Below are 27,367 nucleotides of genomic sequence, written 5' to 3' on the forward strand. Positions count from 1 at the left end.
TATAAGTCACTCTGTATTTATTTAGTATTCAATGCACTTCCCTTTCCAGAGAGAAATTACAGAGTCTGGATTATCCCATTTTAATAAATCCCCTGCTTCCGGCTTTGCATCCCAAATTTGTATGCCCCTTAATCAATGTTTGGTACCATCACATACAGTGGTTAAAATTTTTCCCTGAGATTGTAAGGCTGTGCCTTTGTCCACAGAATATCTTTCCCTCCAAAATTCAAGAGAAAAGTAGGAAACGGAAAGTCTTCTGGTAGTGGGAGAGGTGGATAACTTAGGTAGAATTCCTGAGAAAAAGGTGTAGAGTCAATGACACCACTAATTAATATTTCCCTGGCAGTGAACTCTTATCCTTTCAACATCTCCAAACCTTCTAGAAGGGAAACTGCATAAAAAGACACTTTATCTCAATGCTGTGTGCAAAGTAGGTTGGCTTCTGGTAACTGCCAGAGCAGTCTTGATGCCTCAGTGTCCAGTAAAATGCAGAGCTACTGAGGTATGGACGGCTTTCCCCAGGGGCATATGGGAAAGAGAGAAACCCAGACATGGGTGATGAGAAAAAATTGTTATCACACTATACATGTAGACCTGCAACATTTTTCAAAATGGTTTAAAATCAAAACAGCTCATGATCCTCCACAAGTAGGAATGGGGAGAGGCTTAGTGGATTATCATCTCAAATCAAGGCAGCAAAGCATAAGGCAAATGGACATGAATCTTCCAGTCTTGGTGCATGGAGCGTCAGTTCTGAAGAAAATGCAACTTCAGCAGGAAATCACCTCCCTGGGTTGCAAGAAATCACATGTGGGAAGGAGCCAGCTTGCCGGGATCAGTCACTCTTAGATGGTGTTGTCAGTCCTCCACCCAAGATCTCCCTAGAATGGCACAATGGATTGACTGTGTTCCTTACTGAGGACTCCCCTTTTTAAAAATAAACAAGCAAAAGTTTCCCTAATCTGACCCACATTCAACAGCGGAAGAAGGCAGTGGGTCCTGGGGAAGGGAGAGTGGGAAAGGAAGCCGGGCATCAGGCAAACACACTTGGGGACAACATGCTGGAGAGCATGCAAGCCTCTAAGGACAAAAAAGTGAAAGGCAGGCTGAGCGCTGGCAGTTGTGGCACTTCTGGAGACATCATTCCACGGACACAAGGCTCCCAATTCCTTCCCTTAGGTTTTCTTGTGATAGTTCTGACAGGCTTTCGTCATGTCTTTCAAGAAGTTAGGAACTCCATTCTGCAAAGGAAAGGAGACTGTCACTTCTATGTCCTCACAGGGATTATTCCTAATTCTTCGGGATGTGGCAAAGGTAAAGGAAGATGGCTTTGGGAGTAATAAATATGACAATAGGGCCCACGAGCAGATTTCCACAGAGCGTTGCAACAGATGATGACAAAAGGTAAGATGCAGGGCACAGGTAAGGCTGAACCGCCGGTGCCACTGTTATAAGACCTTGTTGTATATTTTAACTTTTGCTAATAAAAAGCTAAGATATTTCTAAGACACCATTTTTTCAAAAGAAAAAGAAAACCCACAAATGAGATTGGGTTAGGCTGTGGGATTCTTCCAAAGAAGTGAGAGAAAGGACTTGCTTTACAGAATTAGAAAATGGTAAGGATTGGGGGCAAGAGGCAGGATATGTCATTCTTTAGTTAGTGTTGAACATTGTTCAAGACTTTCTCCAAACATTGTTCTATTTACTCCTTCTCTACAGGGTGGGAATATCCAACTCCATTTTTAAGAGGGAAGAAATTGATGGCTTCCCTAGATTATACAGTCAGAAACAAGGCCAGGATTCAAAATATCATGTGTTTGACTCAAAACTTATGTGCTTTTTCACTCTCCCAGGGAATTGGTGAGCCTTCCAGCCAGTAAGTAGGGCCTTATAAACAGACTGAATGGTCGGCATGATTCCAGGTCCTAGGCAGTCTCTAGTGATCTGGGTACCACTGTGGTTCCCTCTCCTTACAGAAAAATGAAACAACCATAAAAAAACCTGAAGGCTTCCCCAGGCTTGGACATGGCTGGTGTCTCCTGGGCCAGGTTGGCCTGTCTAACTCCTCCATAAGCAGATACAGGGTCCACAGGCACCATTGTCCCTACAAGGAGCAGGCTATTGTGATCCTGGTGCGGGGTCTCAGAGCAAAGCAGGGAGGGCTGGCATTCCAGGTAAAGATTCTTCGTCTTTTGTCCCATCCTCTGTGCTGGGTGTTGGCAACCCCAGTCCTAACCATAGTCACTCAACAGAGCTGTCTCATAAAAGAGTATCATGAGGGCTGAGACAGTGCGTCTCTTCAGCCTGACAGCCCCATGGGCTAAGTCAACATTTGTCAAACACACTTCCCCTCCTGCCTCCTGGGATCTCACCTTGGCAGCCCAGTTAACGAGCCAGGACGGAATTTGGCCACCTGGGTTATCGAAGTAATACATGAAAACTAGAGAGGGAAAGAAAGGACAATTCAAGAGGAAGAAACATGTTAGAAAGATACAATAACAAACACTGCAAACATTCCACCTTCATCCAGGCCCAGAAAGTAAGGAGGAATTCAAGTGACTCGCCCCTCTGCCTTGCCTTATGGGAAACTTACATATAAACATTTTGGAAAACAGCCAAGGCACATTCTGCTGATATTTATTAAACGCCTGGCAAGTGCTAGACTTGGATATAGTCTCTCATATTATTATTTCTCTCATTAATCATCTCAATCCTAAGGAGTTGATAAAATTGAACCCCAGTTTATAAATAATAAAATGGAGACTCAGAAGAGTGGGGTGACATGCCCAAGGTGGCAGATCTAACACACGTCACAACTACAGTTCAGATTTTGCCACAGCCTCAAGGCCACACTGATTCCAGTCCAGCAGGTGGCCGCATGGACCCCTCCCAGCCTCTCTCCAGAGGCTGGAACTCAAGGCAGGCAGGTCCTGAGTCCCTGGGTTTTTGCTGAGCAGGAGCTGCCTCCTCAGAGATGGTCCCACCAGCCCTCCTGCCCACCCCTGGCCGGTGTGTGCATGGACAGGACCAGCCTGAAGTGAGTTTCTAAACATTTTGATTCCCTTGGATGTTCTGATTTCATCTGGACGACGCAAGAGTCAGTAAAGAATGAATTGATCAGATTTAAACACCCACGCTGCATTGTAGCCAAGCTTCTGTGGTGAATTGAGTCTCCCTTGTTTCTTTTGCACCCATGCCTAAGTCTCTGACCTCAGGGAATAAGCATCCTGCATTTTACGTGCCTTGCAGCCAGTGTGGCCTTACATCGGTGGCCCTGGCTAGCGCGCCAACACGTGCCCTCCTTTTACCTTTGCTCCCCCTCTTGCCATCGCTCTGGATCGCCAGGCTCTGCTTGTACTGCTTCACCCGAATCACGCCCGATTTCTCTGGAAACTGTGGCACGGGGGTGCTCTGGGCCAGGATCACATGGATCTTCTGTCCTTCATGGTCCAGCTCTCACCGCTGCCGCACATAGACGTACCACACCACCAGTCAAGGTACGATATCAAGGCCAGCACCTCAGATGAGCAGAAGGAAAGCCCTCAAGCCAGAAGCAAAGGGAGATGATTCTGTTCCTCCACTTGGTGTTTGCTCCCTTGCACTGTTACTTCATTTCCTGCCTTATCTGCCTACCTGCCCTGCAAAACCATAGCTCCTCCCAACTGCTGTTCTTATTTGAGAGCGTGTATTATCCACCCGTGAATGGTTCCCTGCTGCTTTTAGTTATGTGGGGAACCCACTTCTCGTTTCTCCAAGAAGGCAATGAGATCTCAGAGGACTGGTCACTTATCAGCTGTGTGATCCTGGTTTGGTTACTCAACTTTTCTGAGATTGGTTTCCCTCTGAAAGAAAAGAGGGTACCACTGCCCTGCAGGCAGACTTGGTGGGGGCTCTAGAGAGAGACTAGAGCAGAAGCAGCCCTCAGTCAACAATGGGGCCATTGTTCTTCGTCCTCTCCCTAAGCCCTAATCACTGACCTCTATGCACAGAGGATGGTCAGGAAGGGTTACTTACACCTGGAGATCATAGGAAGACACAAGAATACCTGAATATTTAGTAGGCAGATGCCCTTGCTGGTTCTGGTTCACCAAGAATCACGAAGTCATTTCAACTCAATAAACACTTACAGAATAACCACTATGTCTGTGGCACTATTATAGGGAAGATGATTTGATTTTAAGAAACAAAAAGAGTCACCACTTACTGAGCCCTTACCACGTACATGCATCATGTGCTTTACAATTAGCATCAATTGTGATCCTGAGAAAGTCCCTGTGAGTTCAGCATAAGTATCCGCGTCTTACAAATGACCAAATTGAGGCTCAGAGAAGTAAAGAAACTTGCTGAAGATCCCATAGCCCAGCTGAAGTGATGGAACCTGAATTTGAACCAAGATTAGGCTCCAAAACCTGGTGAGATTTTCATAGCTACAGAGGGCTCAGCTCTTTAATGTGTTCATTAGACTTTCCAATAGTAGGATTTTAGGTTTCACAGGAGAAGGAATTAAAGTCTAAAATAATCCAAACAATCACTGTAAGTACAACACAGTTACACTTACTGTAACAGCCGTGACCACAGCCCCAGGCCAGCTCAGAGGCTCTACAGCACCCACAGTGGTCTGCCCCTCCCCCAGGCACCCTGCAGGATGGTCTATTGCCCCCACTCTCTACACACTGATGAGTAAAGCTCTTAAATGTTTTAGGGAAGGAATGAAGTTGCTTTAGTTCTGGATTTCCTCTCTCCCAAGTCTTTTATTTTTTCCTCACAGCAAATATGGTCCCACACCTTGCTTAGCTCATGTGATAGACATCGCCTGACACTCCACTGAGGAAAAATTAACTTGATATATTGACTGCCATTTCACAGAGTTCTTTGAAGGGTTGGAAGGTCCAGCGTGGCACACAGTCTATGAGTGGAGAACCACTAGTTTACTGAGGCCCAGAGAAGTGAAGGGCATTTTCCAAGGTCACAGAGCAAACCAGGAAATGAGCGCACACTCAACCTGGGATCTTGCCCTCCAAAACTAATGTTCTTTTCCATTATACTGTTCTCTATTCTAAAAATAGAACAGCCCTTGTTGGAGAGACATATGTGTATATACAAAGACTAAGAATCTCATTATGGGATTGTGTGGCACTGGAAAGCCAATGAAACCAAACTTCAAGGAGCAGTCAGTGTCCACTCCTGAGAACAGCCCCCAGCAGTATCCATGTGAGGTCAGAAAGTGGTGTTGCCCTTGTCCAGATCACCTTCTCTGGTCACAGCTGGACCTGGGCCCAGGCCTGCCTCTAGTGGTGAGAAACTGATGAGAACCTGAGCAGGGTTCTGAACTTCCCTTTGCCTCAGTTTCCTTCCCTGACTGATGGGGATGATGGCTCCTACCCTGCACAGTTGTTGGCAGAAGAAGAGAAAACAACGTAAAATCTAAGGGATTAAGTAACCACAATTTCTTGAAATACCTACCACCTGTATTTAGCAGTCTGTGGGAATTGTGCCAGAAATAATCTCTTATGGAGTCTATAATCTAGCTGGGCCAGGGTATAATCTAGCTGGGCCAATACCCACAAACCACCCCGATGTCCCCTCTCTTTCTAAAGAACAATTATTTAGGGACATACAGACTCACAGAATGTTAGAGCTAGAAAAGATCCCAGCGATCATCCAGTTCAGGGGTTTCCAAGTTTTTGTTTTTTTTAATTCCACAGACCCTTTGTTAAAAGGATTATTTATGGAAATTCAGTGTGTAAAACACTCAGCTGCTATGATTGAAGAGAACAGTGGAGTCGAAATCTCACCTATCCCCACCTATATTCTACCCCATCTGCCCACCCAGCAAATGTCCATCAAACCCTCCCAGGCTGGCCCTAAGGGGCTTCATAGAGCCTTGGAGTGTCAGCTAAAACTCTCACATCCATTCAAATGCTTCATATCGTAATCGAGGAAACTGAGGGGAAGAAATATACACACAGTGTCCAGATCCAATATTCCAGGAGGAAGGGAGGTGGAGGGAGCTGGAAATGTGGGGCCTAAGTCCCAGCCCCCAGTCTGCTGCTAACCACCTGAGTATGGGCCTCTGTCACATTGCCTCTCTGGGTCCCTACCTCCTCTCCTATAGATTGAGAGAGTGTATTGAATACTCTTTATGAAAAGTTGTTTTCAGGTCCCCAATTCTCTGGCACAAGGATTTCCTAGAAAACTTTTCAGGAAAGTATGAGCTGCCCTCCCGTGACCACAATTACAGATGCTCCACATGGTCAGATCTGGAAATCTGAAAGCCACACAGGAAGCAACAGCTGTAGCAGACGTCTCTGCAAGAGTCAAAAACAACATTGTCCACATCTGCTGGACATACTACCATTGGGTAATGGCCACGGGGCACAGAAACACTTCAAAAGCTGAGTAATGGTGTGCTTTTGGAAAGGATACATCTCTGTTGGACATGGGAAAAGGGTACTTGACTTGCCAGTAGACCACTGCTTCTCCATTGCATTCTTTTTCATAGAGTTCTTAAAAAAAAAAAAAAAAGAAGTTATTTCATCTAGAAGCCTCTTTGGCTTCTATTAACAAGAAGCTTTGCCTCCCATCAGGAAACTTGCACAAGCCTCTTAGATAGCCTCATCCACCAGAGGTCAGACAGCAGAAGCAAGAAGAACTACAAACCTGCAGCCTGTGGAACAAAAACCACATTCACAGACAGATAGACAAGATGAAAAGGCAGAGGACTATGTACCAGATGAAGGAACAAGATAAAACCCCAGAAAAACAACTAAATGAAGTGGAGATAGGCAACCTTCCAGAAAAAAAAAATTCAGAATAATGATGGTGAAGATGATCCAGGACCTCGGAAAAAGAATGGAGGCAAAGATCTAGAAGATGCAAGAAATGTTTAACAAAGACCTAGAAGAATTAAAGAACAAACACCTAGAAGAATTAAAGAACAAACAAACAGAGATGAACAATACAATAACTGAAATGAAAAATACTCTAGAAGGAGTCAATAGCAGAATAACTGAGGCAGAAGAACGGATAAGTGACCCGGAAGACAGAATGGTGGGATTCACTGCTGTGGAACAGACTAAAGAAAAAAGAATGAAAAGAAATGAAGACAGCCTAAGAGACCTCTGGGACAACATTAAATGCAACAACATTCGCATTATAGGGGTCCCAGAAGGAGAATAGACAGAGAAAGGACCCAAGAAAATATATGAAGAGATTATAGTCAAAAATTCCCCTAACATGGGAAAGGAAATAGCCATGCAAGTCTAGGAAGCACAGAGAGTGCCAGGCAGGATAAGCCCAAGGAGAAACATGCCGAGACACACAGTAATCAGATAGACAAAAATTAAAGACAAAGAAAAATTATTGAAAGCAACAAGGGAAAAACAACAAATAACATACAAGGGAATACCCATAAGGTTAACAGCTGATTTCTCAGCAGAAACTCTACAAGCCAGAAGGGAGTGGCATGATATATTTAAAGTGATGGAAAGGAGGAACCTACAACCAAGATTACTCTACCCAGCAAGGATCTCATTCACATTCGACAGAGAAATCAAAAGCTTTACAGACAAGTGAAAACTAAGAATATTCAGCACCACCAAACCAGCTCTATAACAAATGCTAAAGGAACTTCTCTAAGTGGGAAACACAAGAGAAGAAAAGGACCTACAAAAACAAACCCATAACAATTAAGAAAATGGTCATAGGAACATACATATCGATAATTACCTTACACGTGAATGGATTAAATGCTCCAACCAGAAGACACAGGCTCGCTGAATGGATACAAAAACAAGATCCATATATATGTTGTCTACAAGAGACCCACTTCAGACCTTGGGACATATACAGACTGAAAGTGAGGGGATGGAAAAAGATATTCCATGCAAATGGAAATCAAAAGAAAGCTGGAGTAGCAATACTCATATGAGATAAAATAGACTTTAAAATAAAGAATGTTACAAGAGACAAGGAAGGACACTACATAATGATCAAGGGATCAATCCAAAAGAAGATATAACAATTATAAATATATATGCACCCAACATAGGAGCACTTCAATACATAAGGCAACTGCTAACAGCTATAAAAGAGGATATCGACAGTAACACAGTAATAGTGGGGGACTTTAACACCTCACTTACACCAATGGACAGGTCATCCAAAATGAAAATAAATAAGGAAACAGAAGCTTTAAATGACACAATAGACGCAGATAGATTTAATTGATATTTATAGGATATTCCATCCAAAAACAGCAGATTACACTTTCTTCTCAAGTGCACACGGAACATTTTCCAGGATAGATCACATCTTGGGTTACAAATCAAGCCTTGGTAAATTTAAGAAAACTGAAATCATATCAAGCAACTTTTCTGACCAAAACGCTATGAGATTAGAAATCAATTACCGGGAAAAAAACATAAAAAACACAAACACATGGAGTCTAAACAATGTATTACTAAATAACCAAGAGATCACTGAAGAAATCAAAGAGGAAATCAAAAAATACCTAGAAACAAATTACAACAAAAAAAAAGACGATCCAAAACCTATGGGATGCAGCAAAAGCAGTTCTAAGAGGGAAGCTTTTAGCAATACAAGCCTACCTCAGGAAACAAGAAAAATCTCAAATAAACAATCTAACCTTACACCTAAAGGAACTAGAGAAAGAAGAACAAAAAAAATCAAAGTTAGCCAAAGGAAAGAAATCATAAAGATCAGAGCAGAAATAAATGAAATTGAAACAAAGAAAACAATAGCAAAGATCAATAAAACTAAAAGCTGGTTCTTTGAGAAGATAAACAAAATTGATAAACCATTAGCCAGACTCATCAAGAAAAAGAGGGAGAGGACTCAAATCAATAAAATCAGAAATGAAAAAGGAGAAGTTACAACAGACACCGCAGAAATACAAAGCATCCTAAGAGACTACTACAAGCAGCTCTATGCCAATAAAATGGATAACCTGAAAGAAATGGACAAATTCTTAGAAAGGTATAACCTTCCAAGACTGAACCAGGAAAAAATAGAAAATATGAACAGACCAGTCACAAGTAATGAAATTGAAACTGTGATTAAAAATCTTCCAACAAACAAAAGTCCAGGACCAGATGGCTTCACAGGAGAATTCTATCAAATATTTAGAGAAGAGGTAAAACCTATCCTTCTCAAACTCCTCCAAAATATATCAGAGGGAGGAACACTCGCAAACTCATTCTACGAGGCCACCATCACCCTGATACCAAAACCAAACAAAGATACTGCAAAAAAAGAAAATTACACACCAATATCACTGATGAACATAGATGCAAACATCCTCAACAAAATACTAGCAAACAAAATCCAAAAATACATTCAAAGGATCACACACCACGATCAAGTGGGATTTATCCCAGGGATGCAAGGATTCTTCAGTATACACAAATCAATCAATGTGATACACCATATTAACAAGATGAAGAATAAAAACCATATGAACATCTCAATAGATGCAGAAAAAGCTTTTGACAAAATTCAATGCCCATTTATGGTAAAAACTCTCCAGAAAGTGGGCATAGAGGGAACCTACCTCAACATAATAAACGCCGTATACAACAAACCCACAGCAAACATCATTCTCAATGGTGAAAAACTGAAAGCATTTCCTCTAAGATCAGGAACAAGACCAAGGATGTCCACTCTCACCACTATGATTCAACATAGTTTTGGAAGCCCTAGCCACGGCAATCAGAGAAGAAATAGAAATAAAAGGAATCCAAATCAGAAAAGGGGAAGTAAAGCTGTCACTGTTTGCAGATGACATGATACTATTTGTAGAGAATCCTAAAGATGCCACCAGAAAACTACTAGAGCTAATCAATGAATTTGGTAAAGTTTCAGGATACAAAATTAATGCACAGAAGTCTCTTGCATTCCTATACACTATTGATGAAAAATCTGAAAAAGAAATTAAGGAAACACTCCCATTTACCACTGCAACAAACAGAATAAAATACCTAGGAATAAACCTACCTAGGGAGACAAAAGAACTGTATGCAGAAAACTACAAGACATTGATGAAAGAAATTAAAGATGATACCAACAGATGGAGAGATATACCATGTTCTTGGATTGGAAGAATCAACATTGTGAAAATGACTATGCTACCCAAAGCAATCTACAGATTCAGTGCAATCCCTATCAAATTACCAATGGCATTTTTTACAGAACTAGAACAAAAAATCTTAAAATTTGTATGGAGACACAAAAGACCCCAAATAGCCAAAGCAGTCTTGAGGGAAAAAAAAAATGGAGCTGGAGGAATCACACACCCTGACTTCAGACTATACTACAAAGCTACAGCATCAAGACAATATGGTAGTGGCACAAAAACAGAAATACAGATCAATGGAACAAGAGAGAAAGCCCAGAGGTAAACCCATGCATCTACAGTCAACTAATCTATGACAAAGGAGGCAAGGATATACAGTGGAGAAAAGACAGTCTCTTCAATAAGTGGTGCTGGGAAAACTGGACAGCTACATGTAAAAGAATGAAATTAGAACACTCCCTAACACCATACACAAAAACAAACTCAAAATGGATTAGAGACCTAAATGTAAGACCAGACGCTATAAAACTTAGAGGAAAACATAGGAAGAACACTCTTTGACATAAATCACAGCAAGGTCTTTTTTGATCCACCTCCTAGAGTAATAGAAATAAAAACACAAATAAACAAATGGGACCTAATGAAACTTAAAAGCTTTTGCAAAGCAAAGGAAACTACAAACAAGACGAAAAGACAACCCTCAGAATGGGAGAAAATATTTGCAAATGAATCAACGGACACAGGATTAATCTCCAAAATATATAAACAGCTCATGCAGCTAAATATTAGAAAAACAAACAACCCAATCAAAAAATGGGCAGAAGACCTAAATAGACACTTCTCCAAAGAAGATATACAGATGGCCAAGAAGCACATGAAAAGCTGCTCAACATCACTAATTATTAGAGAAATGCAAATCAAAACTACAATGAGGTATCACCTCACACCAGTTAGAATGGGCATCATCAGAAAATCTACAAACAACAAATGCTGGAGAGGGTGTGGAGAAAAGGGAACCCTCTTGCACTGTTGGTGGGATTGTAAATTGATACAGCCACTATGGAGAACAGTATGGAGGTTCCTTTAAAAACTAAAAATAGAATTACCATATGATCCAGCAATCCCACTACTGGGCATATACCCAGAGAAAACCATAATTCAAAAAGACACATGCACCTCAATATTCACTGCAGCACTATTTACAATAGCCAGGTCATGGAAGCAACCTAAATGCCCATCAACAGATGAATGGATAAAGAAGATGTGGTACATATATACAATGGAATATTACTCAGCCATAAAAAGGAACGAAATTGGGTCATTTGTAGAGACGTGGATGGACCTAGAGACTGTCCTACAGAGTGAAGTAAGTCAGAAAGAGAAAAACAAATATCGTATATTAATGCATATATGTGGAACCTAGAAAAATGGTACAGATGAACCGGTTTGCAGGGCAGAAATAGAGACATAGATGGAGAGAACAAATCTGTGGGCACCAAGGTGGGAAAGTGGAGGTGGGGGAGTGGTGGTGTGATGAATTGGGAGATTGGGATTGACATGTATACACTAATATGTATAAAATGGATAAGTAGTAAGAACCTGGTGTATAAAAAAATAAATAAAATAAAATTCAAAAATTAAAAAAAAACCCAAGAAGCTTTGATATGATGATCCTGTAGGGATGATAAACCACTCACTCATAAGGCACAGAATTCTAGAAAAAGTCAGATTTACTACCATGGAAAGCTTGTTGCCCAGGGACAGAGTCTAGTAGATATAAAAACAGAGTAAAAATAAAAGAGCCCAACAAAAATTGTTCATCATATAGCACAAACAACACTCTCAAAAAAATGCAGTGAAATAAAATTAGGCATTAAAAAATAAATTTTCAGGTTTAAAAATCAGGGAAACCACCAGATGTCACTAGAGTACCAAATATTTTACTGTTGTGTCCTTACGCCCCCCCCCCTTTAGATTTCTTGACATATTACAGGTGTCCTGGGACTGAGCCACCCAGTCTAGTGTGTTCAATTGGGAAACGAAGGTTCCAGAGAGGGCAGTGTCCTTCCTAAACAGCTAGAAATGTGCTTAACTGTGCTAACCGTAACTTTCTTTCCTCTCTCCTATGTTGCTTTATACCACAGCTACAGGGACCAAATCTCCTTAATATCCACCACGCTTATAATGCATATAGCATCAGCTCTCGTAGGGAGATAGCAAAGGAATGCTATGAAGTGCGCAGTCTCTGCCCCCAAGCTGTGCAGGAAGCTTCTAACTAACCATTTAGAGAAGGTGCTACACCAAGGCTGCTGAAGGAACCAAGAGAGTCCCTTGAGGAGATACTAACTGTGGCAATGTGCTAATTAATTTAGCTTTTGAAAAAGTGAAATCTATTAGAAGCAGACCATGGGGTAAAGAGCTTGCCAGCCCACTGGTACAGGAGGCTGAAGATGCCCTTGAAAGGAAGGGAAGGAGCAGACATCTGTTGCTTTGCCTGCTCAGCTTTGGCTCTCCCCTTCTTGGACCAGCATCTCATTCTCCTTTTTCTCCTTCACTATGTGGTTTAAGCAGAACTGACTCGGCATTAATTATAGGGGTGGGATATTGATCCAGACATGGCCAAGGTGATTAGTTTAGGGAAGGCATGTGTGGACAGAGTCTTGGCTTGCCACTCTAGCAAGTTTAGGACAAAAAGTGTTTTTTTTTAAAGGCTCTCATGCAGTCTACAGAAGATCTAGGAGGACCAGAGTTAGGTTAGAACCTCAGGATGGCTCCAGAGAAGCCAAAATACTGCTGTCTCTGGACTGTACTCCATAGTGTGGGCTGCTGATGCCAAGTACCACACATCAGAGGCTCTTCCAATGTCTACAGCACACGACTGAACAATGTCTGCTAGAGAGATGGACAGAGAACTTGTGGCTTCTCCCTTGAATAGGTGGCATCACAATTTCCCCTAGATAGGAAGGCTATTTGATAGCACTAAGTGACCCAAAACCATGATAAACGTCCCCAGGAAGTAAGTATATGATCCATATTGAGGCTATGAGAGCCAACCCTGGGACTCTGGCTGCATCAGTAGGAAAGTTCCTGTTCCTCTCGGGTTACGTACATGGTTAGAATGTAAGCCTGCACCCTCTGGTGGCAACTTTGCCATGACATAAGAATCTGACTGAGAATGAGGTCAACACAGAGGAAAACACAGTCAAGCTGGAGATATAAAGTATTGGATGTAGCTGACCTGGAAGCCAGACACCTATGCACTTTTCAATTCCATGAACAACAACAACAAAAAAATGTTTTCTCCTTTTCTTACACTGGCATTTGTTAGTGCTTGGTTACTTGCAACCAAGATTCCTGACCACAGCAAGGGTCTGTCAGGGTTTCTGTGTCCCTGGGCTAGCTGCTGCGTATCTATCCTGCTGTGACTGGGATGGCAGAGTCCACTCCCCACTCTAAGTGGCAAGAAGAGCCCCTATCTAATGCTTCTCATAACTCTCCCTCACTTCTAGTGAAAATCTAAGAAGTGTAGCCAGGTGGCCAGCCTAGGCCCCTGGGGCTCTGGACCCTCCTCCCACCCTAGTTCCAGATTCTGCTACCCCAGCAACTCAGCAGCACCCAACTGCTCACAGTTTTTTAATATTTCATGTTGTTTCATGCCTTCTTCACTTTACTCATGCTATTCCCTAGACCTCAGGTGCCCTTTAACCACTCACCCCCTCACCCTCTCACCTCTTCACATATAGGTATTCTTGCCATTTATAAAACTCTGATTCAACCTCTAAAACAAAGCTTGGGTACCACCTCCTCCAAGAAGCCTTCCATGACCACCTAGGTTTATGAGATGACAACAAACTTATAATAAGAACAAAGCAGCCCTCAGAGCAAACTGGAGAGTGACTCTAATAGTATGCAAGGAGCAAATCCTAAGATTAGCAAAGTCACATTTTAACCTAGAACTTTAAGACATATATGCCAAAATTAAAAATGAAACATAATATAGTAAAAATTAAACCTTTTGCTTACTGCTGGCTAGAATAAATAACATTAGATTCTACTTTCTAATTGGTTTTGTTAGATTGTAGGTGTCACTCACCTTTAACATATTGGTCCCACTGTTTTCTATAGTCTAAGTCCACATAGACATCTGCAAGTAGACCCGGTGAGCAATCCTCCAGAACGCCAAAGACCTTATACTCATACAATCCAGTCTGCTATAAAACAAGAACAGATAGAAACAACCTATTGATTCCCAGGTTGAGATTACACAACATATGAAAAACAGCTGTTCATGCAGCACCATTACTGAGCACCTCCTCTTGGTCTTAGCGAAACAATAGTGAAAAAGCAGATGAGGAGCCTGATCTCATGGGTCTTATATTTGGCCTTAGGCATTGGAGGTGGTGACAGCTATATATGCTATCCAGGTAATTTAAGTAGGATAAAAGAGGGTTATGTGATAAATGTTGTCTAGTTTTGGTGGGCTGGTGCTGCGTCCTATATCATCGGGTGTTGAGGAAATGTCTCTATGAGGGATTTATCAGAACGGTTTCTTCTAAATATTCTAAGGATCCAGCCATGGGAAGATGAGGAAAGCCCACTTCTGGTTGGGAGGGGGCCCGATGGTTTGCCTTACTCACAGAACACAAAGTCAGGGGGTCCAGAGAACTGTGATGGGGGAGAGTGGTAGGGGCTGAGGTCAGAGAGATAGTAGAGGCCATGCCCAGAGGGCGTTGTAAACCAGGGTAAAGGGGTAAAAAATTTTTTATAACTGCTATGGAAAACCAACAAATAATTTTAAATATGGGAATGACTTTAAATAGGGGATGACTTTTAAAAGATGATTCTTGCTGCTTGGTAGAAAAGAGATCATAAGGGAGCAAGGAGATGGGTTAGAACAGCGGTCCCCAACTTTTTTGGCACTAGGGACCGGTTTCGTGGAAGACAATTTTTCCACGGACCAGGGTGGAGGATGGTTTCGGGATGATTCAAGGGCATTACATTTATTGTGCACTTTATTTCTATTATTATTATATTGTAATATATAATGAAATAATTATACAACTCACCATAATGCAGAATGAGTGGGAGCCCTGAGCTTGTTTTCACTTGCCACTCACTGATAGAGTTTTGAAATGAGTCTGCAAGCAATTGATTTATTATGGTCTCTGTGTAGTCAAACCTCTCTGCTAATGATAATCTGTATTTGCAGCCACTCCCCAGCACTAGCATCACGGCCTCAGCTCCACCTCAGATCATCAGGCATTAGATTCTCATGAGAAGCACGCAACCTAGATCCCTCACGTGAGCAATGCACAGTAGGGTTTGCACTCCTATGAGATTCTAATGCCACTGCTGATCTGACAGAAGGTGGAGCTCAGGTGGTAATGCGAGCTATGGGGAGTGGCTGTAAATACAGATGAAGCTTCACTTGCTCACCTGCCACTCACCTCCTGCTGTGCAGTGCGGTTCCTAACAGGCCACGGACCAGTACCAGTCTGTGGCCCAGGGGTTGGGGACCCCTGAGTTAGAAGACCAGTGCAATGGTCCAGAAAAGAGAGGATGGTGATTAGACAGGAAGGTAACAACAGTGATGGGGAGAAGTCAGTGATTTAGGGACACATTTTGGAAGTAATGTCAACAGGAATTGCTGACAGACTGGCATGGGGACAGAGAAAACAGAGAGTTGAGGATAATTCTTATAATATTTGCTTAAACAACCAGGTATATGGGAGATCCATTTTCTAAGACAGAGAAAACTTGCAGAGGAGGTGATTTGTGGACTGCAGGGTAACCAAGAGTTCTACCTTGGGCAAGTTGAGTTTGAGATGCTTATTAAACATCCATGTAGGGGTATCATATAGGTAGCTAGCATTCAGGGTTCAGACTACTGTTTTAGATATCCATGGGGTGTAATGAAACCCAACACATTGTTTTACCAATTCCAAGACATAATTTTTCTATAAGTGACTTTTTTTTTTAAAGTCTTTATTGAATTTATTACAATATTGCTTCTGTTTTATGTTTTGGGGGTTTTGCCATGAGGCATGTGGGATCTTAGCTCCCCAACCAGGGATTGAACCCTCCCTCACCCACTGCATTGGAAGGCGAAGTCTTAACCACTGGACTGCCAGGGAAGTCCCTATAAAAGACTTGTGTATAAAAGAATGAAAAGGGGGCAACACACCAGCCTCAAATCATACTAGTCCCTTTTATTCAGTAAAAGACCATATCTAGATTCCTAAGTACAAGAGATTTTCCTTGTTTTCATGTTAAGCCATATTCTGTGAGGGTTCTGGGCTGGAGTTGGTGACACTACACGCTTCACTCTCCGTACAATGGCAGCTAACAATCCCTGAACCTCACCTTGTCTAAAGGCTCTATTGTTAAAATTAAATCAATGTCTCTTAATTTCAGTGCAAAAGCAAACAAACAAACAAAAATGAAGCTTTTATATGTATTCATATTTCCATGTGCTAACGCGATCTGATTGGCTAATCAAACATGAATGAACCCATCTTCTTAAACACCATTCCAGGGACTTATCTGAGGTCAAGGGGTAAACATGGGGAATCTTTCTAGAGATCCTGAGGCTTCAAGTGTCTCCTGACTCAGGTGGCATAACCCAGGGATAAGCATATCCCAATTTAGGAATCTCAGATATATATGAAAGTACCTGGCAGGATATGGAAGGTAAAATTGAAACTGAATTCATAAGGATGTTTCAGTTCCAAAAGTATGTGGCTTTATACCAAGGGTTCCCAACCAGCAAATGACAAACTGGTAGGTCTGACCTCCTTTTATGCTGCACCATGGATGCCCCATAGGAAAGGCAGGACTCAAGAGAAACATCTCCTTCCCCTCCTGTCCCCTCCCCTCAAGCTCACAGATGGAAAGATAGTGAGGGATTGTACACACCACACATCTACACCCACACACATTTTAATGTCTTAGGAGAGAGACAATTAGCTTCTGTTCAGTAGTACTGGGTCCCCATTTTCTACACATACTAAGCAAAAGGGATAATTATGTAGAGAGATAATGATCTCCTCAACTTCACATGAGTTAACTTTGGTTATCTGGATGAATTAAGACAGTTTTCTAGAATTGGTTCCCATCCCTCTGAATACAGTTTCAGCCCTAGTAACCTCAGTCTTGTACATATCATAGAAAAGAAAAACAGAAAGCTCTCTAGGAAGAGAAAAATAGAAAGATGTGATTAAACTGAATACCAAAGAATGAACTATTGTGACAACTTCCTTTAAACACTTTCTTCTTGGCAGAACTGAGAAATGCCAGAACTCCAGAGGACAAAATGCTTTGTGACACCTTTTCTAGTCTATCAATAAAATGTTCTTTTCAGGCTCTGAGCAACCCCACCCAAATTCTTGGATCAAAGCCCTTTTTCACCCCTTATTTCTTTCAAAAGAGGGTCTCAGCAAACATACTCACATTTTCATTATATCTTTTACAAAATAAAGTGAATTTTTTATAATTATAGAAATAATTCATATTCATTAAGGAAAATTAGAAAATGCCATAAATAATAAAGAAAATTAAAATGATGTGAAATTCCATAATCCTCAAGTATCCATTGGTAATATTTGACATTTTTTTGAGTAAATAAATACTTCTACGTGTTATAAAATGGGAGTAAGATGGTATAAACAGCTTGTATTCCTATTTTTAACTGTATTATTTTGAAACTATGGAGCAATAACAACTAATTTAATTATTCTTGTAAGTTATTTCTGTTTCCATATATTTTCACAATTATGAACATTGCTGGAAAAATGATTCTGTATGGACAAACTTGGTTCATAATTCTAACATTTTCACAAGGAAAGCAAATTCTTCCTTAGAGATAAATTTTAGGGTAAAGGACATTAACATTTTAATGCTCTTTTTACTTTTTCTAAACCTTTAAGAAAAATTTTTACCTATTTATACTCTCACCAGTAGCAAAGGAGCATCTTACCAGGATTAGGTACCATTGTTTGTACAAACAATTTAATAGAAAAAGAACATAAACAGTTTTATTTGGGCAATGTTTCTAGTATTGCCCACATAAAACTTCAGTATTTAGTCTCTTTCAAATTAGAGATATAATTCCTGTACAACATTTGTTGCAGATATGTTTCCAAACATACTAACATTTCAATAAATTACTCCAAACAAGTTTACTGAAGAGGTTCTTGGCTTTTCCTGAAGGTCCTCCAGAAAACCACTTCTAAAAATGGCTCAATTTTTTTTAGCTAAAGTAAAACACACTGCATGATTTTCTAATGCTCCATTTATAGGATATTTAATTTCCTATACTTGAGATGGTAAAGGAATTACTCAATGGTAGAGAATCAGTCAATATCATGTGTAGAATATAATTCCCAGAAGAAACAGAAGATTCGTTATAGCATATACTCTCTTTCTTATTAAGAGAACCCCTATGGCCGTGTGCACAGCTAAAAACTTTCCTGGTCTCCTATACAAGTAGAGGTAATAGCCATAAGACACCTCCCTCTTGTTTTGAATATGTATATGATTCTGGAGCTGCAGCAGCTATTTTGTGACCAAAAGACAACAAACATGAGAAAGCAGAGTGAAAATATTCAAAGAGTTTTATTAACGTCGTTGATCAGCTAAACCAATGCTAGCAACTGCTGACCTCTGAACTACTTGTTAGGTGAGAAAAATAAACCCCTCTTTGTTTAAGTCATTGTTAATCCAGTTTTCTGTACTTGCAGCTGAAAGCAATCCTAATTATTACAAGTAGTTCTTACTGAGAATTGTACTTGAGTTCTGTCATCCCAGAAAACAGTAGAGGTTAAGAAAACCTCCCACCCTTTGGGTTCCAGAAAACAGCTTATCACAAAAGAACCACCTTTCCCCTCATGACTTAGATGAGACTCACATACACACCCCTTGTTTACCTATCACAAGGCCAGACATAGAGCCTCTAAATTCCCTTTCACTGCCCTGTAAATGATTAGCTAAACTGCTTATTCCACTGATCAATTGGAACAAAATACTTGTTAACCAAGCTAGTTAAGCACCTCTCCTTCCTCCAGACCCTAAACTTTGGCCCAGCCTCAGCCTAAGTCAGCATCCAGCACCTCCTGAGAACGGACTGGCCTCAGGGTAAGATATTCTCTGTTCTATTCTCCAGTCAGGCCACCTTCATCTCACTTGCCCACACATGGCTTCTAGCCTTGCTGACTTCTCTCTATAAAAGAAAGACCTTTCTGCCTCACTTCTGAGATACTCGTGGATCTTATGGTCAAAGTATTCTCTCTACTACAATAACCCCCAACCCTAAGTCCAGGTTTGTTTTTTCTTTAACATTATTTTAAGTAGAAAAGTAGACTGACAAAACATTACAAGCAAACATGACTATGTGTAAAACATTAAAATAGTACAGAAATACATAAGCATTACTAAAATGAATTGTCAAGGAAGAGAAGAGATAATGGATACTATGAATGGACATTAAATTGAAGCATATTTAATTTTGCACAGATATCTGAAACTTCACACACACTATCATAGAAAGTTCCACCTCCTTCCACTATGTAACTCAGAAAAAATTTATGGACCCACTATGTTCTTGGCCCTGAGAAAACAATCAGGCATAGTCTTATACTTGGTTTTTCAGCTTGGAATGTATTTCCTTTGGTGATCTGTCAGCAGTCACTGCAACAATCATGTATTACGCATTTGAAGTCTTCCAATCACTTGGACCTGCTGTAAGTTCTTTCAATAACACTAGCATTTGTTTCTCTAAACACAGTGCAGTTTTCAGTTTTATATTCATTATGTCATATAATCTCAACATAGCCCTGTGGTATCAATAGGGGCATTGGTGTCATCTCCACCTTTACATGAGGAAATGAAGCTCAAAGGGGCTACATTAGTTGCCTGAGTCCTACAGTTAGCACTTGGGACAGCCAGAGAGAGGGTGACACCAGCCCCTTCTTCTGCCCACAAAGTCTTCTAATTTAGCTCTATTCTCTCTGCACATTTGCTCCAAGCCACTGTTCCAAATGACAAGCTAATAATTTCAGTAAAGACAACACAAGCTCTTAGAGCTGGAAGGGGCCTTAGACCCTTATGGAAAAGGTGACAGTGACTCGCCAAGAGTCAGCTGATGACTCTTGGTGGCAAAGCATGGATGGGAAACTGTTCCTTGCAGCCCCCAAGCCAGTGTTCCTGCACCAGACCACCCAGGATGGACCTCCCACTGAGATACTCCCATGAGTCCTTCAGCCTGGTGTGTTTGTCCAATAGGCCTCCAACAGCCAGAAGAGGTATTTTTTAGATGCTGCTTCTGGGGGATTGAAACAAGGAAAAAGGAAAAGGCAGGAATGGAGAAAGGATAAATATTATCACTTTCAATGAGCTAGAGCTGTGGTATTTTTCCATATATTATTTCAGAGTCATCTCAAAACTCCTGTGCCAGGAAATACAGTGTGGCATTTATAGAATGGGCTTGGAGTCACAACCCGGGTATGGTCTAAGCTCTTCCACCTACTAGCCTTGCTTTCCTCAGCTGCAAAGTGGGTCTAATAAGAGTTTCTACCTAGGGGAATGATTATGAGGATTAAATTAGATAATCCATCTAAAGCTCTTACTGTGGTATCCAGTACTAGTAATAAGTACTTAGTAAGTACTAATAAGGTAGGTGTAATAATGATCTCCTTTTTCCAGATTAAAGAACTGATAATTCAGAACTGTAATGTAATGCACATTTTACAGGAACTAACATCTATGCAGCACCTGCTCTAAACTGGGCACTGTACTTGGAGATTAATACTTATAATAACCCTATGAAATAAGCATCTCATTATCTCCACTTTATCAGTGAAGAAGCGGAAGGGGAGTGGAGGCATGCTTTAGCAATTTGCTACTGTCATCACTAATTTTTGAGATGTTCTGTTATTCTGGCTTACTAGTCTAAAAATCAAGCTGTTACATTTCTTACCAATTGTAATTCAAATGCATTTTTTTTTAAATTTCAATTTTTTTAATTGCATTCATAGAGTTAAAATAGGTTGAGAAACATTGCTGCCAATAGTTCACTTATTTGTCCTAAGCAGAATAAATTCTGTAGCGCTAATGTGTTTACATATGAGAAATACCAAAGTGTCATAATGTTTGTATTTAACATTTGCAATTCCCACACAGGAGTAATCCCACAGAGGAGTAATCCCCACTGTTTCTAAACCCTGACACTTCACCTGCAGAAAGGCATCACTCATTCTCTTCAATTATGGTGTTTATCCACATTTACATCACTAACTACAAGACAGCCTTGGTGAATCACATCTCTCTAATCCTATAAATGCACCCTCGAGTGTGCACTGAATTTTCTTTGCCTCTCATAGAAGAGCTCATTTCCATTCCTCAGGGCCCAGGACACCTCTCCAATCTACCACTGTGGAAGCTGCCCAACTCCAGCCCTCTGTGGCAAGTAACAGGCTCAGAAGGTGTGAAAAGTAAGCATTTTTCACCAACAAGAATCACTCCTAATCGCAGATGTCAAAGCTGTAGCTGCCACTGGGCAGTGTGTATGAAGAAGACTGTGTGAAGAAAGACGGCTGACTAAATCGGATTCAATATTTGAGGTCTCTCCAAGAACGCATGGCAGGTTTAATACTGAAGGACTGCAGATAGCTAGGTAAGATAACACTGATAGCTAATGCTTGTTGAGTACTTATTGAATACCAGGACCTGGGCTGAGTGCATTACAGGGGTCATCCCATTTAATCTACGCAATGAAAATATGAGGTGTGGACCATTGGTAAACTCATTTTACAGACAACAAAACTGAGGTTTAAAGAAGTTCTGAGAAATTCCTGGAAAAGTTAAGTCTGTAGAGACAGGAAGTAGCTTGGTGGTTGTCTGGGATTGGGAATGGGAACAGGGGATGACTGCAAATGGGCAGGAGGTTTCTTTGGGGGTAACACACATGTTCTAAAATTAGACTTGGGGAAGGCTGCATGACTCCATAAATTTACTAAAAATCAGTGAACTGTACACTTAAAATGAGTAAATTTTGTGGTACTTAAATGATACCTCAAAAAAGCTATCAAAATAAAAATAGAAGGTTATGAAACCCACCCAAGGTCACACAACTAATGAACTTGAAGTTCATTATTTGCAACAGAACCTGGACTTGAAGCCAGCGATGTGACCGCAGAGTTCAAAGGCTATGATCCTGCCTCAAATAGTCACTGACCTCTCCAAACATGTCATTAGATAAATTAATAAGCTCTCAGGGTGCATATAGCATCAGGGTGACCATATAATTTATCATTCCAACCAGAACACTTTTGAGTGAGAGAGGTGTTGTAAAATGTTTCACCAGGACAAGTGTAAACCAGGCCTGTGGTGGGTATATCGGGATATAGATCACCCTTGCTATATCTCACAACCAAACACCATTCAATTTACAAGGTGCTTCAAAATGTATCCTCTCAATGGATCCTTGTACAAATTTGGCAGGACAGGAATTATCTCCAGCTTGTAGATTGGGAAGCAGAGACTCAGCTAGGGTCTTAGGTTCATAAATCCTAAAGTGACAGGGCAATTAGGCATCAAAACTATACGTTAGACCAGAGTTGCTAAATCTGTCATGCTGGCTATTTTTCACAGTCCATAAGCTAAAAATGGTTTTTACATTTTTAAGTGGTTATATAAGTCAATACATAATTACCTCCATTTTGCCTCTTAGCCTGTAAAGCCTAAAATACTTTCTATTTGGCTCTTTACATAAAAAAATTCACAATCCCTGCTTTAGACCATTGCCACCACCACTTCTAAAACATACACCCCAGGAAAACTCTGAATTACTAGAGTTGTATTGCAATTCCACATGCAAGGGAGAAATCTTTGTCTCATAAGCCCCAAATATATTTTATTTTGAGTCACATGGTGGTTTACCATCTAAGCTCAGACCACCCTTCAAAGTAAATCTGCCAATCTTGAGCACACCATACAGGAGAAACGCCAAAAAATCTTAAATAAATCATATTCAAACTCAGAAAACCAAAGAGAAAAAGAAAATCTTGAAAGATGCTGTAGCAGGAGGGATGGGGGAGCACTTTACCTACAGAGGAATACAGATGAGAATTACAACAGACATCTCCTGAGAATCCACCCTGCAAAAAGAGGGTGGAGTGAAATATGTAATATTTTGAAAGAAATAAGTTACTGACTAGAATTCTATATCCAAACAAACTGTCCTTCAAGAGTGAAGAAGAAATAAAAACTTTTTCAGACAAATAAAAACTGAGGGAGTTCATCAGTAGCAGACCTCCTCTGGAAGGAATGTTAAAAGAAGCTTTTCAGGCAGAAGAAAAGTGGTATAGGTCAGGCGCTCAGATCTACGTAGCAAAAAAAAGTGCCTGTTTTATTGTCTTACAGCTTCTGGAAGGCATGAACTTTGTCTTATTCATCAGGCATCACCAGGGCTTAGCAAAATGCAGGCACACAATAGGTCCCGAAAGACTGCTTGAATGGGTCATGAACCAATATTTTGGAGGTTTCTTCTCACTAGGACACATTCAAACAGCCCAAAGGCAGCTGTGGAGCACAAAGTTCGACTTATACCTGCAGACGGAAGTGGGGGATCCTACTCATCCCTCCCCCTTCATTCCCCCAAATCTAAATCTTGGGACCAGCATCTTCATACTGCCTCATACCACACCCTCATCCTGAGAGACAAGTGAGGAGAGGGAGAACTGAGGCTCTGACATGTCCATCCATTTGTATGCTCAGGAAAGATGAAACAGGAGAGAGACAGAGACAGAGAAAGAGACAGACAGAGAGGCAGAGACAGAGAGAGAGGGAGAGACAGAGAGAGAGTTAGCCTCGATCAGTGTCAGGAAGTAGAAGGAGGCAACACATGGTGTTCAGCTTTAAGACATGGTGGCCCTACCCATGAGTAAATATGGCTCTGTAAGTGTCCTGGGTGCAACAATTGTTCCATCAATCACACTGGTACCTACTCCTCCCTTAAGAGAGAGGCAGAAGGGTGGGAGAAGGGAGCAGAAGAGTCCTATCATCCGGAAGTAAAGGAGCCCATGATGCAAATTGGATTATGATCCCACCTGGGGAATGGGAGTGGAAGCTTCTCATCCATCGAGGCAAATCTGTTCTCATGGCAGTTAAATCTCTGCTTTCCTCCAAAAGGCCAAACTTTCTCTCAGTCCAGCCTAGCTAACCACAGAGTTTTCCCAGTAAATCCAGGCTCTCAGTATTTTAGAAGGCCAACAATATAGGAAAGAACAGTCCCTAGGAAAGTACTGTCTGCTCCTCACCAAACTCATTGATTAGAAGACCTATGAGAGGACAAAGGCAGTCCCTTCTCACAGTGCCAGACACTTGGTTTAAAAACATAAGAAGTCAAGCGCTCAGCCAGATCTTTTCAGTCCAACACTTTCTTGGTCTAAATCAATGATGTGAGCCTCTGCACACCAGTTTCACACCATCTATTGGCAGTTCACAGTGTCTACTGGCATGGTAACCAGCCTAAAGCTCCAGCGAGATCTGACTGCAGATCCCTGGGAAAGTTTTTGTAAGTAACCCATGGCCTTTCTCTCCAGGGGAACTTCTCAACACTGTTCAGGGGACCACATTCACTCCCAAGTGACCACTAATTTAAAAATCAGGGAGAGTGAGTCTTAAAGTGGGCATTGCTTTTGTCTTAAGTTACTCTTTTTTTCTCACCCTTACCTTTCAGTTCCCACTGCTTCTCATCTCTAGGGCCCTCTCCTGCCTCTGAATGTCAGAACCCCCTTGAGCACCATGCAAGATGCTCCCCATATATCAGTGGTTTTCAAAGGATGGTCTGTGGACCAGGAGCTTCAGCATCACTTGGCAACTGGTTAAAAAGAAAGAAAGAAAGAGAGAGGAAAGAAAGAAAGAAGAAAGAAAGAGAGAAAGGAAGGAAGGAAGGAAGGAAGGAAAGAAAGAAAGAAAAAGAAAGAAAGAAAAGAAAGAAAGAAAGAAAGAAAGAAAGAAAGAAAGAAAGAAAGAAAGAAAGAAAGAAAGAAAAAGAAAAGGAAGAAAGAAAGAGGACGGGCTTATACCCAACACAACAGGGCATCTTGACATTTAATACAGATGGAGATCAAGGTGGCCCTGCATCCTAGCTATTGAGGCTCAAGGGCACATCTCTGGGAATTGTACAGCCTCCAACTTACGGAAGTTCCCTGGAAAGACTTGTAGCTTACGTCAATGTACCATGACTGCCCTCACACCCAGAACGGGTGGAAATAAGACTTACAGTTGGTAGGGATAGGAACTATTCTGAATACCACTCACATCCCCCCCCCCACAGGAGGGAGATGGGACCTGCTATATAACAATACACAATGGAGACAATACATAATACAATGTCAGTCACTCTGTCTCAGCTCAAGCAGTGGATGTTGTGCGATAAAAGGCACAACGTCAAAAGAGCACAAGCCCTTGGGGGGAGGTGAGGGGAGTAGCCAGGGTTGACTGGAGGACAGGAGGGGTATGGACAAGTCATGGGAGGTAAAGCTGGAAATGTGAGTTGGGACCAGCCTAGTACCACATGCATAGCCCACCTGGCAGCACTTGCCCTCTTTCAGAGTCAGTGTAGGAGCATATTTACAGCACAGGTCTGGAGCTAAGATAGCTGAGTTCCAATCCCAGTTTGAGTCTTGAGCAATCAACTTAACCTTTCCACATATCCATTACCAAACTGGTAAAAAGGTGATAGTCACAGTACCTTACATATACATACATAGTAACTTACAACATGGGGTTGATGTGAGGATGAAGTCAATGCCTGCAAAGTACTTAAACAGTGCCTGGAGCCTAAGAAAGCATGCAATGTGTTAGCTATTACTGTAGGTATTATCATTATTTTAATTCTGCAATCAACAGGGCCACTGGAAGGGGACTGATAAGATCACAACCTCTCCTTCAGGTGCTTGATTGGACTGTAGTGTGTAGGATGGAAGGGATCAGAGAGGTGGAAGGCCAAGAAGCTAGTTTGGAAGTCACTGCAATTCTAGGTAAGAGGTGCCACTCAGAGTAGCAAAGGTAAAGGAAAGAAAGGGAAGGGAAATGGACCAGACATCAGATACATCTGAGCAGTGAACTGACAACACTTGGCAAATGCCTGGGCGTGGCTGGTGCGGAAAATGAAATGGTCAGAAGATAAAAGGATGTTGTCTGAAAACATGTCCATGTTTGCACCAAGGTAACTGCTGAAATGACATTAAGAAATTAATTCTGCCTGCCCTAGACTGAACTTCCTGCTCATCCTGTTGTACCCAATGACCTAGTACTCACAGACATTCAGAGCTCCTCCCTTCTCGAACACTCTATAATCTTCTGATCCTCTGCCAGGAAAACTCAACTTCACTTACCTTGTCTAAAGGTAACTTTTATGCTATTTGCCATGCAGCTACTAGCACACAGAGCAACTGATGACTGGCCATCATTCCACCTGGCTCCAAAGGCCTCCAGGCAGGCCCCCAACTCCATTCCTCCTACCTTTTTAATCTTTCTCCCGGGAAGCTTCAGACAAGTTATTAAGTCCAATGTACAAGGAAGCGGGGAGCATCCAAACGAAGCAAGTCAGTAAAATGACTAGAGTGGACAGTAGGTCCCTTCTCAGCAACACTCCTCTCCCCACACATAGCACCCTGCACATCCACTCTCTGAAAAGTCCACTCTTTTTTCTACCTGTATTCAATCCTAAAATACTTCCAACCACACAGACACCACTGGCATCCACCCGGGAGCGGGGCTCCACGTCCCTTGCAGGCAAGTGCATGGAGCTAAGAATCAGCAGACCCACCTTTTAACTCTTTCAGTAAGTTGTAACAAACGACTTGCCCTGTCGGGCCTCAGACCTGAGACTAAATTCTGATGACCTCCCCACTCCCCGCGACCAGCAGGGGGCAAAGTCAGCGGGAGGCACCCCCAGAGCTAGCTCCTCTGGGCTCCAGAAGACCCGCGAGGTCCGCACTTCCGGCTGCAGCCCCGCACTCCCCGCGGTCAGGGGAACCCCGTATGCTGTCGCCCCGTGGTCCTCCAGCGGGCCGACAGCTACCTGGTCCAGCAGCCGGTAGATGCTGATACCGAAGGTCTCCACCAGCAGCTCCCAGTCGGCCCCGGAAAGTGCGGGCTGCTGAAGCTCAGCACAGGCTTCCCGGAACTGCTCCTCAGAGAAGCCGCCGACCCCAAGGTCCATCCTTCCGCAGCAGCTGCTTCTCAGCCTGCTGGGAAGGCCAAGGACAG

General features: G+C 41.8%; 1 protein-coding gene across 1 annotated transcript; it reads right to left on the reverse strand.

The window, feature by feature from the left end:
* Positions 1–27,367, reverse strand: LOC103012678 (phosphatidylcholine transfer protein). Its single transcript, XM_007176166.2, is given in 6 exon segments — positions 1–1,241; positions 2,373–2,440; positions 3,309–3,480; positions 6,427–6,506; positions 14,187–14,304; positions 27,180–27,367. Coding segments are annotated over 6 exon segments (645 nt in total). The 5' UTR covers positions 27,321–27,367; the 3' UTR covers positions 1–1,175.

Source organism: Balaenoptera acutorostrata, chromosome 20 (assembly GCF_949987535.1).
Source record: "Balaenoptera acutorostrata chromosome 20, mBalAcu1.1, whole genome shotgun sequence".
In the NCBI taxonomy this organism is placed as follows: Eukaryota; Metazoa; Chordata; class Mammalia; order Artiodactyla; family Balaenopteridae; genus Balaenoptera; species Balaenoptera acutorostrata.